The sequence below is a fragment of the Plasmopara halstedii genome (genome assembly GCF_900000015.1).
Source record: "Plasmopara halstedii genome assembly, contig: Scaffold_42, whole genome shotgun sequence".
In the NCBI taxonomy this organism is placed as follows: domain Eukaryota; phylum Oomycota; class Peronosporomycetes; order Peronosporales; family Peronosporaceae; genus Plasmopara; species Plasmopara halstedii.
In genome coordinates, this window is record NW_020186963.1 from 750,271 (window position 1) to 759,970 (window position 9,700).

The following is a 9,700-nucleotide window of genomic DNA, read 5'->3' on the forward strand; positions in this document are numbered from 1 at the left end:
GGATTATGAGCTATGTCGTTGGTGACGAATCTTATCCGCGCCTCATACGCGGGTGATGATATGTGTGTAGCGTTGCTAGGAGCTCTAGTAAGCAAGGAGTTTGGAATATCGGACAAGAAATAGTCAGCGTGATTGCACGCACGGTTACACCTATATTCGTTGAATAACACGTTGTTATATAATAGCACCAATTTGACGGATACGCCACGAGTTGCGGCTCCTCACGATCAGGATTTGAAATACCGTATCCTCTATGAGGCCCACGACACCCCACTCGGTGGTCTTTTTGATCGTGAGAGGACAGCTCGGTGAGTTGCCACTATTGGTGACCAAGCTGTACAAATGGACGAGTGCATATGTGCGCACGTGTGAGACGTGTCAGAGGGTGAAAATCTCATCGAATGCGGCGGGGCTGCTGGCCAGCTTACCGGTACCCATCGGGTGTTGGTAGTCCATGAGTATGGACTTTGTGTTTGACCGGCCGAAGGACTCGGCGGGCAACACGGGTGGTGGTCTTTGTGGACCGTTTGAGCAAGATAGTTCATCTTGCGGCAGTGCTGGACACCATCGACGATGTCGGTACACCGACGCCGTTTGTGAATCGTGTCTTCCGATAACATGGACTTCAAAGCCAATTGTCTCTGATTGAGACCCGCTCTTCACTAGGAAGTTTTGGTCCACCATCTTCAGGGTGCTGGGTACCAAGTTGACCGCAGACCGATGGTCAAACTGATCGCATGAATCGCGTCGTTAAGGACGTTATTCGTAGCGTCTGCACTGAGACGCTGAAGCGCTGGGGTGCCGATTTGCCACTCGTAGAGTGAACAAAGCAGTGCATCAATCTACCGGCTACACGCCGTTCTACGTGAACAGGCTTATTTATCTTTGTGTCCCGCTGACGTCGCCATTCCATGGCTTAGAGCTTGGTGGGAAGGAATAGCCGAACGGCTAGCTGATGTCAGCCCTCTCACCGTCCGAAAGGAAGTCAATGGTTTCTGTCTACCGGACTGAGTGTCCTATGACACGGTCTCGATGCGATGGCTGAAAGCCGAGACATGCAGAAAGAATATGCATAGGGAAAAAGCAGAACAAATGTAAGCGATTTACTGGATCTTTTAACGTTGAGCCAAGCGAGGTGTCGCGTATGCGCTGAATCTTTCGAGAAGGATCCGGACCCACCCGGTGTTTATATGTGGGCTTGCTTAAGCCGTACCGGGATCCGGCGCAAGTGATCGCAGAAGCGTTGGCGACGGGGCGGCGCCCACAGGCACTCGATCACCCAGAAACCAAACTAGCAGCTGGTTCTGAGCACGGAGTACAACAATCTTCGTTTCCAACGGTGTAAGGCACTCCACCGTCGCACAAAGTGACATATTCGTCCGCTCGACGGCTAGGAGCCGCTCCGACAGAGCGCGAATAATCCGTAACGTGAGGCAGTCGGTGCACAAAGTGCTCCAGGCCCTCGAGGTCTTCCGCACAGATATGCGACCTCGAAAATATGCTCGGCGGAATGCCGATGACGACGGACTTTGTTCTCTGAAGCTCGAAGAGCGTCGAGAGTCACCGGACGGCAATTGACCAAGTCGTCATCGCCCGCTGCCGACTCTGCTCAATCAGAAAGGTGGCGTCCACTACCACGTGGAACGCCTTGTGTTTCGGCGTCGTCGACAGGGTCAAACACAATATCTTGTGAATTGGCGGGGATACCCAAACTCCGAGAACTCGTGAAGGTTTGAGGTGCCACTTCGGCAACACTGCCCAGACGTCGTGGACGCTTATGATCAGAGAGATCATGATGCTTCGCGCCATCGCGCGCCCCGCGCTTCTCGGCAGTAGCCCGGGAAGTCGAAGGGCCATGAGCTGACCTCAAGCTATGTCCCTGAGCTGCTGTGGTCATAGAATCACCCGTGTGAGAAACCACAGAGCCTACGGCAGCGTGATGGATGGTTCCATGTGTCGCAGGGTAAGAATACGCAGGAAGACGGCGTTGCGCCTTGATTTTGGCAAATTCAAATCGAAGATAGCTCTCTAAGCGCACTTCCACTTCCTTGTTGATTTGCTGTAAGTGAGACAGCGAGCAAAATTTCTGGTGCCACTGCACCCATTGCTCAAAGAGCTCTTCATCATCTGCAGCGGTTTTGTCAGGGCAAGCACCACAGGGATAGTTCGCATTGTGGGTACAGGAGCGCCTCCTCTTTGAGCTCGAAGCCGAGCGCGATACCTATCCATTGAGATTTTTGAGGTACCAAAAAGCGATTTCGAAGACTTTCACTGGTCAAGCTCAGCTTGTGTAGTGACCGGAGGCCCAACTACGTTGACGCCTATCGATCGAGTGATCGCGTCTTTCGCTTCAGGAGAGGGATCCGCCGAGCGGAAGCCGCCGTGTGGGCAGCCACCAGCTGCTGCTCCTGTGGCTTGTCGAGGCAATTGGTGACAATTCCACTTTTTCCGGAAGTCGAGAGGTTGGGAAACAGACACGGTGTCCGTAAGGTTTGAGCTGGGCTCACGTCGCGCCGTTAAGGCACCTCATCCTCCTCGTCTTCCTTTGTCGGGAATGGAGAATCCGACTCGTAGTCGACTTCCTCCGAATCGTCGACGAAGAAATCCATAGTCCGGGGCTGAAGCGGTGTGTGGCGCTCGGTTGCCGAAGGCTTGGGATTTCATTCCTGTGAAATCGCGGACTTATTGTCCGGAGATGCACCCCGTGCAGAAGAAGAAGGGCTTTGCCCGCGGAAGCCCCTGGAACCAGCGAAGCTTTGTGTTTTGAATGGAGAATGTTCAAAGATGCTCTCAAGGACGTAACGTTGTCTCAGACACGCAAGCCTCGTATGAGGCGACAATTAAATGCGAATTGTGGATATTCTTGCTTTTAATGGGAGAGCGTGTAACGGGGTTACACGTACCCTTGTATGAAAGGGCAGGTCGCGCAAGATGGTGTGACCGTACATAGGCGTGGATGATACGAGTTGGTGTAATCACACAATGGTGTGGTTACACCTAAACAAGGAGCCACTACGTGGCAGGACTGCCAGTAGTAATGCATATTAACTAGGTTTTACTTCATAGATTAAATACTACTGTATATTTTGGAAAACGATCGCTCTAGATATTGGCGGCTCAACCGCAACTGAAACAATTCGAATATAGTTTCAATTTCGAACGGAAAAGCCTCTTTACCTTGGTAAAGATTTTGGAGGTTGCAGATTGCGATCCGCTACACTCGTACTGGTTCTTGTAAATAACGTCAGTTCGGTGACCTTAGCTTAACTTCCTCTAGGCAAAGAACTACGGCAGCCCCGCTGCAAATACCATTTTTCAGCCTCACAAAGGATACAGCCGAACAAACTTGGCCGTCGGAGGAACTTGATTGCCGTTCAGGGTAGAAGCATTGACTCAAATACCTAGCTTGCTATTCTCTGACTGACACGCATTTGAGATCAAGTATTTATTAAGCTGATAATAAGCATATCTGTTTTACACGTCCAGTGACAGAAATTATATGTATTGCATGGTGTGAGGCTAACCGTCTACTTTTTCTTAGCGGAATATCATTCTCTTCATCAGTACCAGAAATTTAAGTTGTGCACAATTGCACAAAAGTGTTGTGTATGAACACCATAGTATGGTATGCCTCTTTCATATCCTCTAAATACAGCATATTGCTGCACATGATCAATAATGTGGTGATGACTTCAAAATACACTAAATGTCAGCGAAATGATTGTGACATCCATTTCTGTTCCAAACAGATATGCGATTAGCTGCGAAGTGGTATATACAACTTCATATTTTTCTAACTTTTACACAAGTTGTTAGTCGAAATTTGGCCAGATTTTACTGCTCAAATAAAATATGCAGTTTACAATCAGATGTATCAGAACTTCTGCTGTCGATGACTGGTTTTACAGAATTCAATTTGATTTTACCTAGGAAGAGTAGACAGTGGCACATCTGTCAAGCGAATAAAATAAATGATACTGAGTTCAAGTAGCATTATCGGTTGCTTCAGTAATGATAAGTAAAAAAAGAATCCTCTGATGCTCCTCGCTGCCATACTAATGTCTCCATTTTGGATGCAAACTCAACGCTATCTTCATTCACGTCGCCATCTATCACTTTCCCATTGATTTTGGAATTTTGGTGAATATCTACGGCTAATAGAACCGTTCGATGATAGATTTTCAGCCGATTTCGTTTTGCAGCATCCGTCTCTGGCCACGACATAGATGCTACGTCTGGCACGAAAAACGTTTTTGGCAGGACGTTGTTTAGAATTCCCACAAGTGACAGCATCACATCAGATGCTCCCGTCTGAAAAGGAAGCTCCACGCCTGTACTTTGTTGGCCAAAACCTTCCCGCATGTTGAAATACCGGATCCCGTGTCGGATTTTCGGCTTGACACTGAAGTATTCGCATGACGTTTTAGCACAAAGTTTTTCGGCAGCGACTATAAGCCCATTAACGTCCTGGTCTTTTGCACCACGGAAGACAGCCGCCGTTTTTCCTCCCTTACACCAAGGCCCTAGAACGTCTGTGTAACTAGTATTTTCATCAACCAATTTACTAGATGTACACGCGTCCAATTTCACCATATAGTCCTCGAGATCACCCACGCTTTCTGCGTACACAAGCGTTTCAATCGGTGAATTTACGCTGACAACCTTATTGCCGCGCCCCAGCTCATGGTCAAATATATACTCGCGAAGGTCAAGAGCTGATCCTTGCGTTGCTTGTACTCCTTTTGGCTTTCTAGGGAGAGTCTTCCCAATCGCCACACGTCCACCGTATGTATTTAAATTGAGATACTTACGCATCACATGGGAAAGGTGCATGTCTTCTGAAGTAGCCCATGACGGGGGGCGCTCTTTCATAAAGTATTCTAGCCATGACTGCTCGAGAAACCACATTCCACTTAAATAATCCTGTTCAGCCCATGCCTGACCCGTAAAGTTGCGGGGCCAGCTTTTGTAGCCCTCAAACGTTGCTGCTCGACGATGGCCGTTATTGCCCCATACTCCCTTGCGGATATTCATGTACTTGAGGTAATCCCTGACAGTATTTTCATCAATAGCTTTGTCATCGTCGACAATCAGCACATACTTTGTTGTGGCCATATACGCCAAAAGAAACCTTCCGTGAAATTTGTAGTTGAAATCGGAAACAGTGAGCTGAATATTTTGAGCTAGAAGGGGATATTTGCGCTTGACTTCATCAACTACATGTCGAAAACTCTTCTCCATCGGAGAATTAAAGCACATGACCCATACTTTTGGTGGATCAACGTGCTTTTGCGTCAATGCCTTGATTAGTTGCTCTGTCAGTGCATCAGGTCTACCCTTATATACGTTCAGGATGATGGTAGTCGACGTATCCGATTCGCTAAAATTACTTGTGTAAAACTCAGCGCCCATTGTTAAAACCTCTTGACTGGGCTTCACCTCAACTGCAAAACTTTGTCCAGAATCGGCTGCTGGAAGCTTTAGCGAGATCAGTTGCGAGTTTACATCGGCATTCTCACTGCGAAAAAGGATCGGACGACTTCGAACAAAGTATTTGTCCAAACCTGCGAAAGATCCAGCATACCAACACACACATAGAATCCAACCGCCGCCAATCAAATATAGGGTTTTGGGCCTTCGCCATATTGTATTCGCATATCCTTGTCGTATGTATCCCATTGCGAAAATTTTTGACTGAGTCAAACAAACCACGTGTTCTATTTGAAACGACTTTCACCATCCCAAAAGCACATCCACCCAACGACAAAACAATTATTATAATAAATGCAACATTATGAAATACCACAATTATCTACTATATAGTTATCGACCCAACAGTGTCATTTAAAGCCTAGTCGATCTACAGATGCTGTATCACAAGCCATACTAGGTTACTGGTGCGACTTGGCCTCCGCATATCCCGCAATCTAAGATTAATCGCTAACTAATAATTTTTTCGATTGCCCAAACGTTCAAACTGTGCAACCATGCTGCATGTTCGCGCAGCGAGGTCGCGAGTCTTATCAATCACTTGCCGATGAACCGAATTCTGCGGCAGCCCCATGATAATAAGACCTTCCTGTGAGTCGATTTTGGCATCAAGGCGAGCGTTACGAATCATGTTGACAATCCACTTCTCGGCCTCTCCGTCTTCTTGCATAGCCAGTTTGGACGATAGCGCCTTCATGTCGATAGTACGGTGCACGCGACAGTATATTTCGAAAATTGCTAGGCGAGCAGCCTCCATAAAATCAGTTGAATTTTTTTCATAGAGGAAAAAGTCACTTGCCAGCACCACTTCACAATCGCGTAACTTTTCTTGAGCAGACTCGAAGTCAAAATTGACGAATAAACACTCGACAAAGTCCACGATCGGGTCATGGTAGCCCTTGTCGTCCACTCGAAGTACACGTAGCAGATCCTTAATCAGGTTACGACGCCGCTTGTGCAAGATAACACCGGCACACAAATAGCGCAGGAGCCAAGGCGCGTTGCTCTGAATAGCCTCCACACAGCGCGACTGTAGCATGAAGTCGACAATCGCATCACGACCCTCTTCGTGCCACGCAAATACAAACAACGACCAGTGCAGCAGCCACGAACGCTGCTGAAGTTGCTCAACGGGGCTCATAACGGTCTGTTAGAAATATGTAGTAAAACAATCATATCAGCATATCATACAAGATAATCGCGTTAGAGAAGCACGCACACTGCCTTCGATAACATCGCTGATGCGAGAGATATCAGCTAGAGCATCATCCCAACGGAAAATGAGAATTTCAGCAGCGAGTTTGCCCCACAGAGCATTTAAGAATTGTTCAGACGAATTAGGGATAAGCACGCCATAATACGTGAGGTACGTGAGACAGTCTTGATAGTTGCCGCACTCGTATTGTAGCTTGGCATATTTGTATAGTCCGTCCAAGACTGTGGGTGTGATCTATGAGAAGCGGTAAAAACATGTAAACATCAGTCCGCATCCCGATCTATTACAAAGGCGTCCTGGAAATCATACTTACACCCTCATTTTGCTCGAGATAGCTGGCATTGAGCAAACTTTCACTCTGTAGCTGCATTATTTTCTCCTCGTCCTCAATAAGCTCCAGCATTAAGCTGCACTCACTTTTGGCGAAACTCAAGGCGTCCAGAATCTCACCTCGACGTGTCTCAAACTCTTCAGGTACGTCATCTGATCCGTGCAATGTTTGATGAATCTCGACGGCAAAGTCCGCCATGTTCGTAGGCTTCAGAAGCGCTAACTTGGCCGCCATTAGTTGTGCCTCGTCGTACATTTCGCTACTAGACAAAAAGTCGATAAGTGGAAACATGAAGTGTAGGTCCATGAACGGCGCTAGACGGTTCGTCAAATCAAACTTAGCATCGGGCGGCACGTTCAAGCCCGGTGCGGAGGCATCAGTCTCGTCGTGGCAGCTCATGACGAAAATGGGTGGATAGAAATTTGAGAGCTAATTATTTGTCTGGGCAATTCTTTCGGAAAATCGACGAATCCTGTACTGTGGAAAACAGGTGGTGCTGTGCAACTCTTGATAGTTTGTAGGGACAAATTTAAAGAGGTTCGTGAGAATTCTTAAAATACAGCCACTACATTATAAATAGAACGTATATCTGTAATGTGATCTTAACACACTACGGACGAAAGCCTTTTGTCGGGATATACTGCGCTATTGGCTGCAAAATTGCAAAAAATGTGGCGCGATTATTTGCTCGCCTCACTTCTTTTGCTGTTGCCGTTTAGCCTCGTTTGAGCAGCTTTGAATTCCTCTTCGCTGGGCTCAGATTTACGCTTAGACTTCTTTCCCTTTTCAGCGTATTTGGCCTCTAAGCTTCCCAGTAGCAATTCAAACCCACGCTTTCTAATTGCTCGCACATTTGTATTTGAAAAATGCAGTGAAATCCATTATCTAGTCAGCCTTACCTTTCCGTACTTAGTGCGGTGCTACACTGTGACCGATCGATGTGCTTGCCACGAATCTTGTTGAAAAGATCTTCTGCTGCACGAGCTTCTTTTTCGCGCTTTGCAATTTTACGCTTCTGTTCGGCTAATGTCAATTTTCGCTCTTTCTTTTTCGATTGATTTCTTATATACTTTTTCCATGCCGGAAAATTTTTCACCTGAATTCCCGATACCTCATATGTGTCAGAATTTCGTCATCAACGAAACGTCAAGTTTTGTACCTACCTCTTTGTCCTCAATGGCCTTCTGAATCATCTCGACGAAGCGATTTTCATCGTCATCAATCGAAAGCATAATCGTGTCCATGACGTGCTGCATCTCGCCCTCATACTTAGTGTAGGCAATCAGCACATCGCGTCTCTCTTCTTCAGAAAAGCGGTACTCTTCTTCGAACTCTGTGATTTTTTCCTTTGTCACTTTTGGAAACACACGTGCAAAATATTGCGACCACGTCTGAAAAGAAGGAGACTTCTCGTCAGAGGCATCTGCTAAAATTGTTCCCGACTCGTCATACACTGCGCGCGCCTCCTTATCACTCAAAATAGAATGAATAGCACTCACTGCCTGAAACTTGGCCGTTGCTTTAGCACGAGATGCGTCATCACCACGCTGTTTATCGGGGTGCTGCAGGGTATGGAGACATCAAAACAGCAAGTCAAAATCTTCAAATGGTACTATATATTTTCTAGGGACGCACATATTTGAGTGCGAGCTTTCGGTAGGCTCGAGTGATATCTCTCGTTCCGGCCGAGCGCTCCACACAAAGGACAGCGTAGAGGTCGCAGTCGTCACCAAATTCAGCATGTATCAGCGCAGCCGCCATGATTGCAACTTTGCTGCATGGTACATGGTACCATTGGTATTTTAGTAACAGATCGCTCATGTGGACCACAGCACTGTTATGGTGGTGCTGTCAAATCAAAAAAAAAATGCTTTCTTTTGGAAGTGGTGACTTGCGATTGTGACGGGCGCAGGACGCGGGCTTGGTCGTGCATGAGCACAAGCGCTAGCTGCTTGTAATGCACGTGTGGTGGTGAATGATAACGATGCAGATCGATTCCTGGTGGATGAGGTACAAATTATTCGCTGTCGTGGGGGAGTAGCTGTGGGCGACTACCACAGCGCAACAGACGGCGTGAAAATTGTCAAAACGGCAAGTGGACATTTTGATAAATGTGCGAATACTGTGCGCAATTATTGTGAGTAAAAGAGTATTTTGGCATTGCTGTAGAATGCCGCTGTTGTCCGCGACGGCTCTTTTCGCAAGATGACGTTGGATGATTGGTGCTGACCATCTTGACCATACAACTCTTGAATTTTCATTGCTTATTGGTCGTTTTGTTGTTTTAGCCCGCAGGGACGACGTGTATCGATCGAGTCTGCTTGGTACCTTTGTTGTGACGAAGGCAGTGTGGCTCATTATGTGCCAGCAAAATTACGGCCGCATTCTTAACTGGATATCAGGCACTGGACTTTACGGTAACTTTGGGCAGGTCAATTACGCTTCTATGAAATTGGGACTAGTAGGCTTCACGTTGGCGCTGAATCGCGAAGGTTTGTGTTGTCTGGCTTGCATATTGACAGATGAAGTGCTGTCAATTTCACTGCACTGATACAACACTCAGTTTCAGGTATGAAGTCAAACATCGCTGTAAAATTTTATTTTATAAAGAGAGAATAAAAAAAATGCCCCAACTTTTGCCATATATAAAAAAAATATCCCAA

At 46.8% G+C, this 9,700-nt stretch overlaps 3 protein-coding genes across 3 annotated transcripts; 1 reads left to right on the forward strand and 2 right to left on the reverse strand.

Annotated features, from left to right (window-relative positions):
* Window positions 1–4,005: 4,005 nt before the first annotated feature.
* PHALS_09526 (eukaryotic translation initiation factor) lies at window positions 4,006–7,436 on the reverse strand (the record flags this gene model as incomplete). The annotated part of the gene is made up of 4 exons (XM_024723804.1): window positions 4,006–5,564; window positions 5,971–6,637; window positions 6,710–6,940; window positions 7,020–7,436. 4 exons carry the CDS (start codon window positions 7,434–7,436, stop codon window positions 4,006–4,008), a joined length of 2,874 nt encoding a protein of 957 aa, XP_024571773.1.
* A 281-nt stretch (window positions 7,437–7,717) lies between these two features.
* Window positions 7,718–8,798, reverse strand: PHALS_09527 (Molecular chaperone (DnaJ superfamily); the record flags this gene model as incomplete). Its single annotated transcript, XM_024723815.1, has 4 exons — window positions 7,718–7,874; window positions 7,937–8,133; window positions 8,201–8,599; window positions 8,673–8,798. The coding sequence occupies 4 exons, from the start codon at window positions 8,796–8,798 to the stop codon at window positions 7,718–7,720; spliced, it is 879 nt and encodes a 292-aa protein (XP_024571774.1).
* A 106-nt stretch (window positions 8,799–8,904) lies between these two features.
* On the forward strand, window positions 8,905–9,656 carry PHALS_09528 (peroxisomal multifunctional enzyme type 2; the record flags this gene model as incomplete). Its single annotated transcript, XM_024723826.1, has 4 exons — window positions 8,905–8,923; window positions 9,028–9,174; window positions 9,326–9,529; window positions 9,601–9,656. 4 exons carry the CDS (start codon window positions 8,905–8,907, stop codon window positions 9,654–9,656), a joined length of 426 nt encoding a protein of 141 aa, XP_024571775.1.
* Window positions 9,657–9,700: the final 44 nt, after the last annotated feature.